Source organism: Camelus dromedarius, chromosome 16 (genome assembly GCF_036321535.1).
Source record: "Camelus dromedarius isolate mCamDro1 chromosome 16, mCamDro1.pat, whole genome shotgun sequence".
Lineage (NCBI taxonomy): Eukaryota > Metazoa > Chordata > Mammalia > Artiodactyla > Camelidae > Camelus > Camelus dromedarius.
The window spans coordinates 13,442,785-13,462,356 of record NC_087451.1 but is presented as its reverse complement, the minus strand read 5'-3'; the positions used below and the strand labels follow the sequence as shown (position 1 = coordinate 13,462,356).

General features: G+C 34.5%; 1 protein-coding gene across 1 annotated transcript in view; it reads right to left on the bottom strand.

Moving 5' to 3' along the window:
- Positions 1-19,572, bottom strand: part of APPBP2 (amyloid beta precursor protein binding protein 2) — a 51,846-nt gene that overhangs the window by 13,496 nt on the left and 18,778 nt on the right. Inside the window, exons 4-6 of the mRNA XM_010990461.3 lie at positions 15,062-15,185; positions 2,121-2,289; positions 398-487 (exon numbers count right to left, since the gene is read on the bottom strand). Coding sequence (XP_010988763.1) covers positions 398-487; positions 2,121-2,289; positions 15,062-15,185 — 383 coding nt within the window. The remainder of the gene's footprint in view (positions 1-397; positions 488-2,120; positions 2,290-15,061; positions 15,186-19,572) is intronic.

Sequence of the window (19,572 nt, the reverse complement as noted above, 5' to 3'; positions counted from 1 at the left end):
ACTTTTAAATACTATTAAGTGGCCTCAAAGAGTTAATAGATTTATTTACAGAGTAAGAAGAAACTAGAGGGAAAAAAATCAACTAAGTACTGCCCAACAGGTCAAGAAAAGGAAGCTATCACATTGTGAGACTGCAATACTGTGATTAAAAGATTTAATACTAGGCTACCCTTTAGGAGAAAAGTGACAAGCCCACACAAACATGGCACAAGGAATTCAGGTTGCTTCTTAAAAGTTTAAGAAAAAGCCATATTTCTAAAAATGAGCTGAGAAACTTAGAACATAGATTTTGTTACCCGTAAGTATGCAATATCTAATTTAAGTAGTAGGCTAATTAAAACAAATTTAAAGCTTACTAAATCATACAATTCATTTATAATTTTAACATTATATTCACCTTAGAAGCTTGTCTTAAAACATCCACCACAACTTTGACTGGTAGGCCTGCTGTGATTTCTTTCATTGCCTCAATGCACCATTTATATGCCTAAAAAATATTTACAGAAGAGTAAAAATCAAACTGACAATATTTAATGAAATGATTGTGAATTTTTTCCGAAAGCTTTCAAGTACTTGAATAAGAACACACAAGATATTAACACTTAAAATTTTCTCTCAAAGACTAAGTTTTCCTGCAAGTGTAAATTGGTTACATTTTTCTTTGGATATATGACGTATTCAGGAAATCAGAGGCATGTTCTCTCTCGTACAGAAGCCTCTGCATATATTGTGCCCTCTGCCTTACAATACATTCCCTTCCTTCTTCAGTCCCTTAAACCACCCAACTTGTCTTTCAGGTTTTAGACCTAGACTAGGTTTCCTATGCTTTCCTTATCCCACTGTAACACTTATTATTTTATATCTTAATTGCTTGTTTAGTTGAGTGCTTATTTTGTGCTAGGTATCAGTTTAAGCGTTTGAGTGCACTAATACATTTAACTGATACAACACCATTTTGAGATATGTACTATTATCACAGCAAAATGAGGCATGGAGAGGTTAAGAACCGGACAATGTACTAGCCTCTAAGGATCTAGTGGGGAACAAAACATAAAATGTCCTTCCTCTCCCAGAGCTCAGTGGGGGAATGCAAAAAAAAAAAAAAAGCAAATTACTTTGGATAGTAAGTACTTCTTCAAAGAAACAAAACAGTATTATGAAAGAATCACAAAAAATGTGAGGAAAACAGAAAAGAAAATATTAGAAAATAAACATTGTGTTTTCTTCTGCAAGCGTCCACCTCTTCCATTCCAGCCGTCATTCATTGCTGGTGGGAATGCATATTGGTACAGACAGTTTGGTAGTTTCTTAAAAAGCTAAACATACTCTCACCATACGATTCAACAACTATATTTCTTGATGATGCCTTCTCAGATAGCATTAACAGCAGGATGACCCTAGCACTGGGGTTGCACCATATCACTTTACAATTATTCTAGAGTTTTCTAGTTTCACTTCTAATGGTCATTTTCCTTTATATATGGAACACACATTTATTTATATTATGGGGCAAAAATTGAGATGTGATAATTTTAAAATATGAAAGCCAAATGGCAGCTATCTGACAGTAAAAAATAATTATGATATTCTTCCAAAAGTAACCTTGTAAAGTAGTTAAGCATACACAGATCACTTCTCAACTAAGTATTCATTAGCACCAAAGACTTAATTTAATAGTATAAAGCCAGGAGTAAGGCTATCTTTCTCACAATGCAGAGACAGAAGCAAAACAATGTAATAAATTATAAATAAAATCTAGGTTCCCATTGAAATGAATGCCTTCAAGCTATGAGAGTTCACTCAGAGCTACACATCCAATAAAAAAGCATCTAGTAAAGGTTCATTTAACAGAGCATGCCCTCAAAATAATTTAGGTAGAGATATATTTGGTCAAATTAAAAATAAAAACAGGCCCTAAATCATATATGTTATGTTTAAAATCCATCTCATAGAATACTCCATTTGCCTAATTTTAAATATTCCATTACAAATGTGTACTGCTTTAAGTAAACCTAGTATGTGAAAATGAGATCTATTAAGGCAAATAGGAGATTATATGATTTATCTCCCGTTTTATATATACTTACTGGTCACAACGAAATGTACTTCAAAATACTCACTTCATCATAGTGACTTTTTGCAAATAGGAGTGCACACAGTTCTCCATAGAGTGCAGCTTTGTTTGCTTGCTGGCCGTGTTTTGAGAGTTTATCCATATATGTCTGAGCTAACTTAAATGTTTCTTCACCCAAATGATATTTGCAGTTTCCATTTCGCACATGAAGCAACCTGCAAAAGGACAAATAATATTCCTCTGTTTCTGAGATATTTTCAGCACGGCAGATCTGGTAACCTCCTGCAGATCACGATGTAGCACCCATATGAGTAACTGGATGCAAGAAACGAGGCAGCACTGGAAACAACTGTTTGGCTCAAACTGGGATTGACTAATGCACATAAAGAAGTGTATGCTCTTTCTAGAAAGCTACCCATGACTAATCTCATCCAACTCTGATTCCTTATCTTCTCTATTTTGTATCCTTTGTGTACTCATTGTGTGCTACATACAATACTTAACTCTTTTTGTTCCAAATCCCAAAGTAATGCAGTTTTACTATAAAAAAAATTAGGAAACAATGAAGACAATAAAATTAACATGAAATACTATTATCTACTATTACTTTCCATTCTTTTTTCTAATATATTTGTGTAACCCTTGATCAGTTACCACTCATTTTATGTTGCTTCATAAATGCTTATTTTTGCTTATCTTTCCTGCAAGATAAGTTCATTGAAAATAGTGGTATTGTCAGCTCTCTCTTTTGTAACCTATGGTGGAAAAAAACAGAGTTCTTTACAGAAAGTATCTGTAAAACCACGCTGACAATCTAATGATATGCAGTAAGAGTAGTAAAAAGAGTAGACTGAGGTCTAGATTGCAACGGACTATACATCTGCATAGATCACACAAGAAAGGAGAACAGTGTGAGAACTGGATATATATATATATACACACACACACACACACCTATTTTAATGCTGGCTAAAACACTATGTCCATGTACCATGCTGATACAATTTTCTGAAAATACTCAGCCCTGAGAGGGAACAAGGTATAAAAATTATTTAAAAGAAAACCAAGTATGAAAAAAAAGGAAAAAAAAGAAAAGAAAAGAAAACCAAGTATAGAGAGAAACATTCTTCAGGAGTATTAAATGAAACCCAGATACTTAGAATCTACTTTTTATATCTATACCAAAAATATTAACTGATCAATGACCTAGGATGAGAAACATTCAATCTTCTAATTTCTGTGATTTCTTTTGTACAGTCAGAAAAGAGGATACCTTTAAATTAACCAGGACTATTAAATAAAGTGGCAAATATTAAACAATGCCAGTGTGCATCCTCCCAACAGTCACCATACAGTTGGTTGCTTTTAGAAAGAGTAAAACCCTCAAATAAAATGGTATAGTACTGAGGTTAATCAAAAATTCTGAATGAAGCATATCTTTCATAATAACAAATTTCAACTTAAAGCAGAAATATAAAAGTGGAAAAAATGTATGTTTTGCTATATAGACAACTCTTCATGCTGAAGTTAGTATACTAATACAGAACAGACAATGTCACCTGACAGTCAAACTGCTGATCTAACAACCGAGTAATCTGCAATTATCTCTGTCACAATGGAAAATATACATAGGAAAATATCAGTGAAATCTAGTAAAAGAGTATGGTAAAAAGAAATATGGTAGCTCAGATGATAAAATTCTGAGAGACTCTCATAGTCAAATACAGACGGAGGACTGATTATGTGTCAGTCACTTTTCTAGGTGCAAGGGATACGTGCAAAATGAGAGACACAATTCATGACCATTAGAAGCTTCATTCTAATCATGGAGGCAAAGGGGGGAGGGTATATAGGACAGTGGCAGAGCATGATTACTTAGCATGCATGAAGTCCTGGGTTCAATACCTCCGTTAAAACATACAAACAAACAAATAAACCTAATTATGCCCCTCTCCCCAGGCCTGAAAAAAAAAAAATAATGGAGGCAAGAACATACAATGGGGAAACGACAGCCTCTTCAATAAATGGTGCTGGGAAAACTAGACAGCAACATGCAAAACAATCAAACTGAACTACTCACTCACACCATACACAAAAATAAATTCAAAATGGATTAAAGACGTATGTGTAAGACCTGAAACCATAAAACTTCTCGAAGAAAACATAAGCTCTTTGACAAAAGCCTTAATAATTTTGGGGGGAGATATGTCTCAGGCATAGGGAAACAAAAGCAAAAGTAAACAAGTGGGACTGTATCAAACTCTTTGCACAGTGAGGAAAACCATCAACAAAATGAAAAGGCCACCTACAGAATGGGAGAAGACACTTGCAAACAATGTATCTGATAAGGGGGATGATATTCAAAATATACAAAGAATCCATACAACTCAACATCAACAAAACAAACATTCCCATTGAAAAAAAGGCTGAAGGATCTGAATAAACACCTTCCAAAGAAGATATACAGATGGCCAAGAGGCACATGAAAAGATGCTCAACATGAGCAATCACTAGAGAAATGCAAATCAAAACCACAATGAGGTAAAGGGGAGAGGGTACAGCTAAGGCAGTAGAGTGCATGCTTAGCATGCACAAAGTCCTGGGTTCAGTCCCCAGTACCTCCCCTAAAAATAAATAAACCTAATTACCTCCCCTCCACCAAAATAAAATAATTAAATAATACAATAATAAAAATATTTTAAAAAGCACAATAAGGTATCACACCTGTCAGAACGGCTATTATCAAAAAGACAACAAATAACAAGTGTTTGTGAGGAAGTAGAGAAAAGGGAACCTTTGTGCACTGCTGGTAGGAATGTAAACTGGTTCAGCCACTATGGAAAACAGTACTGAGATTCCTCAAAATATTAAAAATAGAGCTACTTTATGACCCAGCAATTCCACTCCTGGGTATTTATCCAAAGAAAACAAAGACACTGATTAGAAAAGACATGTCCACTGCTATGTTCACTGCAGTATTATTTACAATAGCCAAGATATGGAAGTACCTAAGTGCCCATCAATAGATAAAGATGTGGTATGAACGATGGAATATTACTCAGCCATTAAAAAAAATGAAACCTTGCCACTTGTGACAACATGGATAGACCTAGAGGGTAATACGCTAAGTGAAATAAGTCAGAGGAAGACAAATACTATATGATTTTACTAATAGGTGGAATCTAAAAAATAAAACAAATGAACAAAACGTACAAAACAGAAACAGAGATACAGATACAGAGAACAACCGGGGTTGCAAGAGGGGAACGAGGTAGGAAAAGGAAAGAAACAGGTGAGAGAGATTAAGAGGTACAGACTTCCAGTTGCAAAATGAGTCAGAAGTATGAAATGTACAGTACAAGGGAATATAGTCAATATGCAATACCCCTCTATGGTGACACATCATAACTAGATTATCGGGGGATCATTTTGAAATGTATAGAAATACAGAATCACTATGTTGTGCAACAGGAACTCAGTGTTACAAGTCAATTATTCTTCAAAAACAAATGCATAGAAAATGAGATCAGATTTGTGGTTAGCAAAGCTGGGAGGTAGGAGGAAGTGTAATTTGATGAAGGTAGTCAAAATGTACAAATTTCCAGTTACAAGATAAATAAGTACTAGGGATGTGATGTACAACATAATTAACACTGCCGTATGTTATATATGAAAGCTGTTAAGACTAAATCCTAAGAATTTTCATCACAAGAAAAAATATTTTGTATTTTCTTTAATTTTTTGTCTATTTGAGCTCACAGCAAAAGAGAATGTAACAATGAATGTACGTATGTTCATGTATAACTGAAAAATTGTGCTCTACACTGGAATTTGACACAGCATTGTAAAATGACTATAACTCAATAAGAAAAGTTAAAATTTTTGTCTATTTGAGATGAGTGTGCACTAAACTTACTGTGATAATCATTTCATGATATATCTAAGTCAGATCATTATGCAGTACTCCTTAAATTTATATAATGCTGTATGTCAATTACATCTCAGTAAAACTGGAAGAAAAAAAGCTTCTAGTGGGGAAAAGTGTATTAGGGTAGGCAAACACACCAATTTAAGACATTTAAAGATAAATCTATGAAGATAATAAAAACAGGGTAATATGATCAAAACCTTAAAGGAGGGGCTTTAGGATAGACAGGGAAGAATCTCCTGCAAAGGTAACATTCGAGTTGATATTTTTAAATGATGAGGAGGCAATCATGTGAAGATCTTGGGGGAAGCATGTTCCAAACAGAAATAACAAGTGCAAAGGCCCTGAGAAAAGGAAAAAAACTGTGGCATAATCAAATAACAGAAAGAAGGCCATGTGAACCAGCTCTAGAACATTTGTTTAACTACCTACTCAATAAAACCCAGGGTGGAAATGCTTTTAAAAAAATGCTGATGTGTTTGGAGTATTATGAATAAAGAATTATGTAAAGAGAAAAAGCAGAGATAAGGAAAATTTTTATAGGGCCTACTGGCTAATTAAGGCATTCTGGTTGCGAAAGTGAATGAGATTATTTAATTTATGCTTTTAAACAACACTTTCTAATAGAACTTCCTGAAATGTTCTCTACCTGCACTGCTCATTTTGGTAGCCACTAGCCACAAGTGGCTACTGAGTAACTGAAATGTGCCTAGTGTGACTGAGGACTGACTTTTAATTTTTAACTTTCATTTAAATTCAAATAGTCACAAATGGTTAATGGCTATCATACTGAACAATGCAATTCTAGAAAGACTGCTCTGGCTGCAGTGTGGAGAACACTGTAATAAAGCCAAGAGTAGAAGCAAGGCAACCAGGACAGAAGATATTACAACAGTCCAGAAAAAGAAACCCTTGTGAAAAAAAGGACTGGTATTAGAAATACAGATTTCATAGTTATTCCAAGGGCTGAACGAGAAAAAGTTAAACCCAGGCATACCTTGTAAATTTAGAGAACAATGTTCACCTCTCATTTTAACAATACTAAGAACTGCATTCCCAGTTTACTTCACTACAGGTATTCCCCTTAAAAATAAGTTCCTGGAAATTATTTAGTAATTGGCATATGATAGGGGTAGCAAACTAAATATTTTATGCCAGGAAAGCACAGCTTGATTATTTTCTCCAATCCCTGCTCATTACCTATTAAAACAAAAGGGTAAATTAAACATATGGAGACTCTTCAGGGTCTTTGTGTCCATCTGGGCTGACAACGAGCAGGATATAGGATCCAAGGAACTTTCGATTCAACAGAGGATCTAATTTTGCCTCAACACTCAGCCTAATTTGAAAAGGCAGGTTTCTCAAGGTTCTCCAAGTGTGGCTGTACCATGCAAAGCACAGTATTTTATTTTAATATTTTTTAAAAACAGATTTTATTTTTTAGGGAAGTTTTAGGTTCACAGCAAAACTGAGAGGATAACAGTGATTTCCCATATACCTCCACCCTGTAGTATTTTATTTTTATGACAACAGAAAATCACACCTACTTGATCAATTGCTATTATCAAAAGCAATTACTATTTAACTGGTTAAACTCATTGTTTATGAAATGGAAAATATACAAATCTAGAGGTCTTTAGTTTGTAAATATATTTACCGTAGGATTCAGCAGGATAGCTAGTCAGATCCTCATCAGATACGTAACAAAAATAAATGTTAAAGTGAACCTGAAGGAAAAAAAGCTCTCTCCTGCTTATACAAGTATATTTTTATAACTACTTAAGTATTTTAAAAATAAATGATAGATTCCAAAGGGGAGGGTTAGATAATAAAATTAAAGAAAAAAAAGTCCTATATATAAAGATATACATTTTTTAAAAATTGTGGAGTAACAGTATGAAATCTACCATATTAACCATTTTTAGGTGTGCATTTCATTGGCATTAATTATATTTACCATGTTGTACAACCATCATCACCATCCATTTCTGTAATTTTTTCATCACCTCAGACACTGTAATAAGCAATGGCTTCTCATCCTTCCCTTACACCCCCACTCTCAGTTCCTGGTAACCTTTAATCTACTTTTATCTCTACAAATTTGCCTATTCTAGAGATTTCATATAAATGGAATCATACAGTATCTGTCCTTTTGTATCTGTCTTATTTCACTTAGGATATCATTTTCAAAGTTCACCTATGTTGTACCACATATCAAAACTGTTTGAATAATATCCCACTGAATGTACAGTTGATCCCTGAAGAACATAGGGGTTGTGAGGCTGACCCTTTGGTGCACTAAAAAAAAAATCCATATATAACTTTAGTGTCAGCTCTTTGTATCCATGGTCCTGCATCCGTGGATTCAACCAATGACAGATCGTGTAAAATGTAGTATGTATTTAGCATACAGGTAACTCCCTGTTTTCACTTCTTTTATCTATCTATCTTATCTACCTGTATCTATCTATAGGAGTGAAGCTGCTGGGTCATACGGTAAGTTTTTTGCTCGGCTTTTTAAGGAACCACCAAACTGTATTCCATTCCAGCTGCATTTTACATTCCCATTAGCAATGCATGAGAATTCCAATTTCTCCACATTCTTACTAACATTTATTTTGTTTCTTTCTTTTTTAAAAATTACAGCCATCCTGGTAGATGTGAAGTGATATCTCATTGTTTCTAATTTGCATTTCCCTAATGACAAGTAATGCTAGCACCTTTTCATGTGCTTATTATTATTATTAGTCTTTTATATATCTTCTCTGGACAAATGTCTATTCAAGTCCTTTACTCATTTTTAGTTGGGTTGCCTGTTGTCAAATTGTAGTATTTGATATATTCTGGATACCAGACCCTTATTTGGTAAGTGACTTACAAATATTTTCTCCTTTCTATACGCTGTCTTAACACTTTTTTGATAACGTCCTTTGATGTACAAAGGTTTTAATTTTGATGAATTCCAATTCACCTGTAAACTAAAATGGTTTTACTTTTTTCTTTCCAATATGAATGCATTTAATATTTATTTACTTATTTAGAACTGCTTTGGCTAGAACTTTCAGGACAATGTCAAACAGGAGTAGTGAAAGCAGGAATCCTTGTCTTGTTCTCGATCCTAGGATTTGAGCCTAAGGAAAGATTTGAAGATGATGTTAGCTGTGGGTTCTTCATAAATGCTCTTTATCATATTGAGGAAGTTCTCTTTCCTACCTAGTTTTCTGAATGTTTCTATTATGAAAGGGTGTTGGATTTTGTCAAATGTCTTTTGTGTCAGTTGAGATGATCATGATCTCACCCCTTCATTCTATTAATGTGACGTGTTGCATTCAATGATTTTCTTATGTTAAATGAACTTTGTGTTCCTGGGATAAATCCCACTTACTAACGGTGTATAATCCTTTTATATTCTATTAGATTTGACTTGTTAGTATTTTTTTTTTGAGAATTTCTGTATTTATATTCATAGGAGACATCAGTCTGTAATTTTCTTTTCTTATGATGTCTTTTTTTCTGATTTTGATATAGGGTAACGCTGGCCTCACAGAGTAATTTAGGAAGTGTTCCTTCTTCTTGACTTTTTGGAAGACTTTGAGAAGAACTGATGTTATTCTTTTTCTTTTCTTTTTTTTATTGAGTTATAGTCAGTTTATAATTCTTCTTTTAATGTTTGGTAGAATTCACTACTGAAGTGTTCCAGTCCTGGACTTTTCTTTTATGGAAGGTTTTTGATTACTGATTTAATCTCTTTATTTGTCACAGGTTTGTTGACATACTCTATTTTCTTAGGCCAGTTTAGGTAGCTTGTACATTTCTAAGAATTTGTCCATTTTATCTACATTATCTAATGTGTTGGCATACAACTACTCACAGGGTTCTCTTATGATTCTACTTCTGGAAGGTCAGTAGTAACATCCCAACTCATTTCTGATTTTATTCTCGTCTTCTCTTTTTTTTCTGTCAGTCTGGTATGGTTTTAATTTTAAGTGAGGGCATAAAGCACTGTGAGCATATGTAGCAGATACTGTTGGCTCCCCAACCAACAGTCATTTTCCCCATATCATGCTTGTTGGCAGAACCCTGATTTTGTTTACGCACTGACCCCTTTCTCACAGGATTCATGAGTAAATCATGATTAGTTTAAGTGAATCATAATGAGTTTAAGTCATTCAGATTGCCAGTGACTGATTTCAAAGGTCACCAAATGACCTAGCTCTGGCTAAAGAGACTCAAGGATAAGTCAGCTGGGTGGTTTATGAAAAAGGTTCCTTCTCATCAGAGGTAAAACAGTGCTTGGGAAAGGAGTCTTTCTTCTGCTGGACAATGCAGAACCTCTGTGTGATACCTTACAACCACAGTAGCATTCTTACAACCACCCGGGAGCAAGCCAAAGACAAAACAAGCACACAAAGGATAGAGGAGCAGAAAGATGGAAAAAAGCATAGTTCTTTTAAAATCTCTAAGAATTCTGAATTAAGCCACCCTGGAGGTACTCAGGACTTGGTATTGATTATCTTTTTATCAAATTCTTTGTATTTTTAGGGAGCACTGCCTATGTAGAGGGCTGCAATCTTGTCTGCTATACATGGGTTTATGATCTTTTTGTGAACTGGATGTTTTATTATCAATATCCCTTTTGTACCAACTAACGGTTTTTATCCTGAATTCTGCTTTGGCTTTTTTTTTTTTTTAACTGAAGTATAGTCAGTTTACAATGTTGTGTCAATTTGCTTTTATTATTGTTATTTAGGGTATTTTCTTTTAAAATATATAGTAAGGTTTCATTTTTCAACCCTCTTGGAAATTGCTATCTCCAGACAGAGAAGCTGAGCCCATTTACATTTATTGTGATGACAGTTATATTTGTTTTTAATTGCTTCATATTTTTCATTTATCATACTTAAGTTATTTCCTCTATTCTACTTGCTTATATCTAGCTTGGACAAGTTTCCAATCATTCTTACTCCTACTTCCACTATTCTAATTTGGAATGTCTATCATATTTTCCCATTTATCAGTTTACTACATACCCCTCCTAGCACTGACAATGTTTGAATATTAAATAATGATAGCTATTCATACTTCACTCACCAAGATGAGATCTTCCTACTGCTTTCTTATACTACTTTCCCCAAATGTGCATTTTTAAATAGGCTATCATATATACTGACTATAAAGCCATCTGAATATAATAACATGAGCCTCCATTTTCCAACCAAAAAGGTTTTTTCGCCAACTTGAATATATCAAGTTTTAGGGATACATATGATAACATTTTAAAACTTACATTATTTAAATCATCTTTATGTTATGTTATAAATACATATTAAAATCTAAGTTAAATTTTCAAAAATTACTTTTCCTCCTTGCAATTTATGAAATGTTATTTAAACTATTCATATGCATCTTAAAACATTTATCTTCATCATCACCAAATGTTTGAGTCATTTAACAGTTTTTCAGAGTAAAACAGCTTCACTTGTTTGAAAACCAGCACTTTTGAGTCTGGTATGATGTCACTAGAAATTTTATACAAAGGTACTAGCAATCATTTGCAAAGCATTAAGACTGTTGGGTTTTCTCATTCTACCCAAGACAAGCAGACATCCATAATCTCCACAACCAAACCAGCTAATGCACCATATTTCAAAGTAATATTAAGAAAGCCAGTTAATAAAGACACCTAACACAGCTATAAGGTTATGACCTCCAAAATAATTCTAAATGTGTTAAGTTCCATTACTTCCTTAAAAAGAAAATTCTACCTCTATAGCTTCCTGATATTGGCACTGGCTGAGTTTTCAGGCTAACATTTCTTTCCAAATAGTACTTTGTTGTTCAAATAATAAACCTGAAATAACATCACATAACATGAGGGACTTTGTAAGGTAACTCTCTTTACTGAAGGATAATTTGGGGGGAGGGGTATTCTTATATTTAATAGTATATGGTAACTGAGAATTTCTGCTTTATGTGATTTCTAAAATTTCCCTTTCATTTCCAGTTTGAAAAAAAAACCTTACTTAAGACATACTACAAATTTAATTTGTTCCTCATTCTCTTTCTATTCCATATGTTACAATATTCACTGCTGACCACTAACACCATCTTCCCCTACCTTGAGATTTCTTATTATTGAACTATTATTTGGTTAGAGAAATTCCTTGACTATTTTCCTCAGATAAAGTACATGGAGACATATTTGGCTTCTATATATTTGAAAATTTTAAATTTTATTGTAAAAGTTGGTGAAGTGTAGTATTTTCTCAGTAATTGAGACACTGCCTTTGTCTCCTAGCTTCTAATTTCTGTTTATTTTTGGATTTCAGAAAACTCACCTGCCTATGACCCAGCGTTCTGTTTCAATCTAGATTCAAGTCTTTTCCCCAAATAGTTCAGGAAATTCCTTTTGTCATTTAAAATCCCTAAAGTACGCCAATATAATAATTGTGGTTATTTCTGGGCAGCGGGTTACAGATAATATTTATTTTCTTCTTCACAGTTTTCTGCATGTTTTAAATTTGTTTGGCAACAGGCATGTGCAGAAGCAGAAAAAAAAAAAGCTATTAAATAAAGAACAAGTAAAGGGAACTAGGCAAAGTTTTCAAGAAATACAACAAGGACTGATAAATGGTACCAGGTTAAAAAGAGGACTCTCTGACATTTGCTCTATACTGCTTCCATGCCAGCCCCAGATTAGAAGCTGGTTTTGTGCTATTAAATTTAAAAATACACTCTTACACTGAGCTCAAAGCTCTTGTGATTGGCCAAAGGATTTTATTAGTATCTGTTGTGTAAAACAATCCTTTTCCAATTCAATTAAAAACTAAGTAAGAAAAATTTACTCGTTTTCAAGGAATACTAATACAATACTACAAATTATATTAAATAAGCCCGTAATGACCAAGAATTTGACAAGCACAGCTGTATCAAAGCAAATCTTATTTTGAAATTTCAAATTGTTAAGAACAAAATGTCTAGGCAGTAAGCCCATATTATAAACAGTTTTGTTCCTGGTGCGGATATCTTTCTATTCATACGTGCCTGTTCTGAAGGCAGCTAGAACAGTCATGGTATTGACAGTTACCTATCCAATATTCTCTTCTCCTGCTTCCTTAATGTAGACCCATGAGTTCATCTGGGGCAGCAAAATGAACGATTAAAACTGTTTTGCTCCCCAGACCACTTTACACCATTGGAGGATGTGCAGAATGTGTCCCAGTTTCCTAGTTTCAAGGAGAGGTAATCAAAGAGACAGGGCTAGGCTTCTGCGAAAGCTCTTTTTTCTGACTGGGAGGGGAAGCTGACACAGGTGGTATGAGCCTTTTGCCCCTCTCCTTCCTTGTTAACAGTTGCAAACGATGTGATCTACGTGCTAAAGATGACAAAAATAGGAAAGAGGGGGGAGCCATGGTCCTGTGAGGAAACTAAATCATTTGGTTACATTAAAGCAAAATTAATATCAGAGCCTTAAAATCAGACAGACAGGAGAAGCATTTATCTGGATGAAATAAACCTTCTCATTCTGTGCATAAAAAGCAAGCACATACAGATAAACAATAAGGACCTACTGTATAGCACAGGGAACTATATTCAATATCTTGTAATAACCTATAATGGAAAAGAATCTGAAAAGGAATATATATATGTATATGTATATGACTGAATCACTTTGCTGTACCCCTGAAACTAACAAAATGTTGTAAATCAACTGTATTTCAATAAAAATTTTTAAAAATAAAAATAAGAACTTAAAAAAAGTCAAGCACATTCAAAAGAAAAAATTTTTACCTTTTGATCAAAGACTGCTATAAAAGAGGAATCTACAATGAAATCATACAAAATGGCTTTTCTATTCCAAATTAACTAATTCACATACAAAGAAACATTTAACTAGCCTCTAAAATCCCGTATGGATAGTCTAGTCTCCTATTCCTACAGGGGTAGGACAAGGGGAGGAAAGATGACACAGATTATTTTTTTCAGCACTACAAATTATAGGCCCAGACACCAATCCATTTATAGTTTCTATACACGAGTATTACTAATAATTTATCATAAAATATCTATGGGAAATTACCATAAGCTTCTAAGATATTACTTATAATAAAGTTTCCACATTATAAAATTAACTTCAGGATTTGAAAATCTGTCTAACACAGGTTAAGCCCTGTATAAAATAGGGTAATGATAACCTCAAAAGACTGAGCAGAGAGAGCTTTAGTCAATTTTAGTTTAAATCAACAATGGTTTTACATAGAAGAATCTGTATTCTAGATCTGAAGAGGTTCAGATTTAATTAACTCATCTCTAAGACAGAAAGGAAATATGACCCCTTACTCAATACAAATGGAAGACTATTAATTCAGTAAACTGATCAGACTAGTTAACTTAGGACAAAGATTTTTTTTTTAAATTTATTTTTATCTTCTTTTAGTTTTATAAAGAAATTCTTTTTAAGAAATGTCAAATGAAGCGGGGGGATAGAGAGAAAACCTATGTAAAAAGAGTTAAAATTAAATGTTACATGTGCAAAAAAATAAAGACATTAAAAGCAAAGACTTACTTCTAGATTAGCTTGCCTTTTCTTTAGGTACCTCTGTTTAAAAATGTATTTTTAAAGAAAAGTTATTTATAAGTAAAATATTGGGTTACGTACAATTCTTGAAATGTAAACAGGGGTTAGAAAAAAAAAAAAAAAAAAAAACCTCCAAAAAAAAAAGTGTCTTAGCATCCAGTGCCCAGTACAGTTCCTGGTACATACTAGGCATTTAATAAGTATTTGTTGAATGAATGAACAAGCTCTATAACAAAGCAAAAAGACATATAAAATACACAGTCTGATTCACAACACTCAAATATAAGCTAAAAGTCTACAGCAAGATCACTCTATTTTGGTAATGAAAGGAGGCCAGACTAGTGAAACAGACATATGAATGTCACCTCAGAGGTTTATTCAAATGCTAAAGTATGCTGAGAAGAGCTAAAACTATAAAAGGCACTAATATCATTAAAGCATGTATAGGATATACATGAATATAGGATCTGTCTCAACTTACCTTACACAACATTCTACTGCACGAAACCAATGAAGCATCTCATCGTGTAGAGTACACAACTGAAGGCAAGACAGAAAAACTTTCTCAGCGTCACTGTACCAGCCTGCATCGGAAAGAAAGCCACCTAAAGGACAAGAAAAACCAAAAATGTTAATTTAGTAAATCACTTGAAAGCTAAAATGACACGCTTACAATGAATATTATCTAAAATGAAAAAAAAAACCTGTAATATTAAAATCCAGTGTTTAGTCTAAAACAAAGATACTAAAATTTTAAAAAAACCTTCAAACTAGAAAAATTAGATCAAAGTTGAGCCTCTGAATAAGAAGTCAAGAGTTTTAACCCTCTAATAATACTCCATGTCCAAAGAACTGACATTTTCCAGATAATTAGCCACTATGTTTTAGTGATTCTAATATTTTCATCATGCAGCATAAACATAACCAATCCCAAAGAAGATAAAGACATCTGAATAAACTTAATCATCTTAGCATAACAACACGTCTTAGAGGATACACAGGTGAAAGACACAGTAGTGCTTGCTCATCTCATTTTTTTAAACAAAAAACTGCTGTCCTGCAACAGTCCTAATGCACTGGGCATCTGGATATTATTTCCTTAGAATACTGTCCATTTGTTTTTGAGGCTCTTGACCCTAACAGTTTAATACATTTTTTGATAGTGTCAAGTAGTCTACAGTGTCAACAGTATCCAAGTCAGGAAAATACAGTTTGCTCAGACTTGTTTTTACATTTAATCAAAGCTATATATAATCAGGGGGAGGGTACAGCTCAGTGGTAGAGTGCGTGCTTAGCATGCACAAGGTCCTGGGTTCCATCCCCAGTGCCTCCCTTTAAAAAAATTAAATAAATAAACCTAATCATCTACCTCCCGCTTCAAAAAGCTGTATGTAAAATGAAAGGAACATTTTAACTGGAGAGAGGTGTGCTTCAGAACACTTTTTTTCCCTCCCAAATCTGGCATTTGTTATTTCGGGGCCCTCACCCAGTGACTGGAATAATGAGATGATACTGTTCATACTAAGCAACCTCCTACTCATCATCTCCGCATACTGTGTGAGCTGTTAGGCTACCGTCTCTCAGCTTCAAACCAACCCTTCTAGACTGTTCTACGACGCTGGGCTAGGACTCTCCAAACCACATTTCTCCTTTGCCAGCGGGCTCCCTGGTAGTCTCCGGCTCCCTGGTAATCTCCACCGAAGGAAGGGGAGAGAGAGAAAGGCTGTAAGACTGGAGGAGTAAGGGACGCTCCCTCATACCTTCCGGTTTCTGCCAGAAAGGCCCCTGCGGAGAGCACTGCCCCAGGGTAATGCTTCTTTACTCTGGCATTAAGCCAATTCCAGCGGCAGTTTTCCAACACCTACAGAACCAGATTCACAGCACCCTCTCAGAGACACTAGCACCAGCCAGTCAGGTACCCCTCCCAGAGGTCAAGAGTCTAGACCCACAGGCCCCTTCTCAGAACTCTGAGGCACTGTACCAGCTGAGCAGCATCCCAGCTCTGTGAGACACCTCCTCAAGCTTCTAAATTTTAATCATTCCAACCCCATCCCTTGGTATCTCAAGCCCTAGGTGTGGCAGCTGATTCTTGCAGGTGCTATGTATAATACCCTAGTGCTGCCTTTTTGTCTCTTCAGTTCTCTAATACCTGGGTAAAAACTCTATAATTAAATTCTACCCCTACAACATGGATGGAACTTGGATCTCGAAAACATTATGTTAAATAAAATAAGCCAATTACAAAGATCATGTATTTTATGAATCCGTTTATATAAAATATTCAGGATAGGTAAATCTACAGAGACAGAAAGCAGACTGATGGCTGCCTAGGGCTGGAGGGGTTAGAAAGAAATGAAGAGTCACTGCTAACGGGTATGGGTTCTTTTCAGGGTGATGACAATGTCCTAAAACTTACTGTAATGATGTTTTCACAACTCTGTGAATTGTGAAAAAAACCTTTGAATTGTGTGGTATATGAATTACATCTCAATAAAGATGTCATTTTTTTTTTAAGTTTCTGCAGTATGTACTTGCAGTATGAAGTTTCTTCACTGTTTCAGTAATTCTAGGATCAAGACTGATAATACAACTGAGTCTGTTAGGATTTGGTTCTATCTCCAAGATATTTCTTCAGTCTAGTTCATTACAATGGCCAGATTGGTTTGAGTGTAGCAGTAACAGAGGATCTCAATGAACACTAGCCTTCTTGCTTTTTATCTTCCTTGATACTAAATAACTCCCACGTAGATTTTTACATGACCATCCAGGATTAAATGGATGTCAATATTAACACTTATCAAGATCATAAACATTCCATTGTTAAGAGACATTCTTTAGTCACAATTCTTTGCTGCAATTTATATTCCATGGGACTATCAAAAGATAAATGCTGAGGGTTCTTTCCAGAAAGGAATATTCTTAAGTTCCTCCAGCAAACTCTCTATGACTACCACAAAAACTTTTTCTAACACTGAAGAAAATGATCAAGAAACTTGTTGGCAAAGAAAGTACATGTGGTACATACCAAAGAGAGAGAGGGAGAAAACATGCACACATTAATGTGAGAAGTTGAAAATGGAAGGTAGTCTTTGATAATGGAACAGTCCTGTATCCTGATGGTATTAGTGGTTATATGCCACCAATGGAATGACTGCACAGAAATCATGGAATCAACTGCACAGAAAAGCACATACACCAACATAAAAAAAAACAAAGAACCCAATTAAAAAATAGGCAGAGGCTCTGAATAGATATTTTTCCAAAAAGAGACACACAGATGGCCAACATATACATGAAAAGATGCTCAACATCATTAATTATTAGGGAAATGCAAATCAAAACCATAATAAGATACCACCACATGCCTGTCAGGACAGCTATCACCAAAAACAGTAAGTGTTGGTGAAGATGTGGAGAAAAGGGAACCCTCATGTACTGTTGGTGGGATTGTAAACTGGTGCAGCCACTATGGAAAACAGTATGGAGGTTGCTCAAAAAATTAAAAATAGAACTGCTACATGATCCAGCAACTTCACTTCTGGGTATTTACCAGGAAAAAGCAAAAACATTACTTCAAAAAGATACATGCACCCCAATGTTCACTGCAGCATTGTTTATAGTAGCCAAGATATGGAAGCAATCTAAATGTCCACTGATAGATGAATGAATGGATAAAGAAGGTGTAAGACATATTTATACGACATATTTATACACATACACAGTGGAGTATTACCTAGCCATAAAAAATTTTAAATTTTGTCACTTGTGACAACACAGATGGATCTAGGGGGTATCATATTAAGTGAAATAAATCAGACAGAGAAAGCACAAACACCATATGATGGCACTTATATGTGGAACCTAAAAACAAACAAACAAACAAAACATAATGAAAACACTCACAGACACAGAGAACAAACAGGTGGTTGCCAGAGAAAGAAGGTGGGGTGTGGGGTGAAATAGGTGAAACGGATTAAGAGGTATGAACTTCCAGTTAGAAAAAAATAAGCCACAGGAATGTAATATACAGTATAAGGACCATGGTCAATAACATTGTTATAACTGTGTAATGGGGAATATATTTGTGGCAATCATTCCATAATGTATGCAAATTCCAACACTATGCAGTACACCCGAAACCAACATGGTAGTATGTATCAACTACATATAAATTTAAAAAAAAAGTTACATACACACACGAATGAGTATACGTAAAACCAATGAAAAGTGAGATAAGGTCTGTAGTGTAGGTAACAGCACTAAACCAGTATCAACTTTCTGGTTTTGATATTGTTTGTGAATCTACAATCATTTCAAAATAAAAATTTTTCTAAAAACAAAGTAAAAAGAAAGGTAGCAATAACTTTAATAAATAATTGCCTAAAACATACTTATCTATGTAGATTTGTAAAAACCATGCTAAAATGTTATGCAAACATTAAACAATATTTTTTTTATAGGCACAGCACACAAAACCTTTTCAGAATCCTTTTCCATTTATACTTTCAGGATTCTCATAATATGCCCATAAGGAAATGCAGAATTACCCTCATTTTAGAGATGGGAAAACTGAGGTCTCAAAAGGATTAAGTCCCATGTCACAGTATAGAGCAAGCTGAAGAGGTTGGCAGCAGGATGATATGGTAGTTTTGGTTCTGGAATCATAAAGCCATGGGATTCTAAACATAGCTCCACCACGATGTGACTTGAGCAGGTTACTCAACTTTCCGAGTCTGTTTCCTCATTTGTAAAATGCTGTTAATACCATCACATCATTGGAATGTCATGAGGATTTTTTTTAGAAAAACAGCATTTATATGCATAGCATAATGCCTGACACAAAGTTAATGTTCAATGTATCACACCTAGTTCCTCTGGTGTTTTTCTCATAACTTCCTTATGTTGACTTTAGGGATGTCCTGGGAGAATCCTTTAATGCTGGCAGGTTTAATTCTGAGTCATGTCACAGGACAAAACACACCCCTGTTTTAT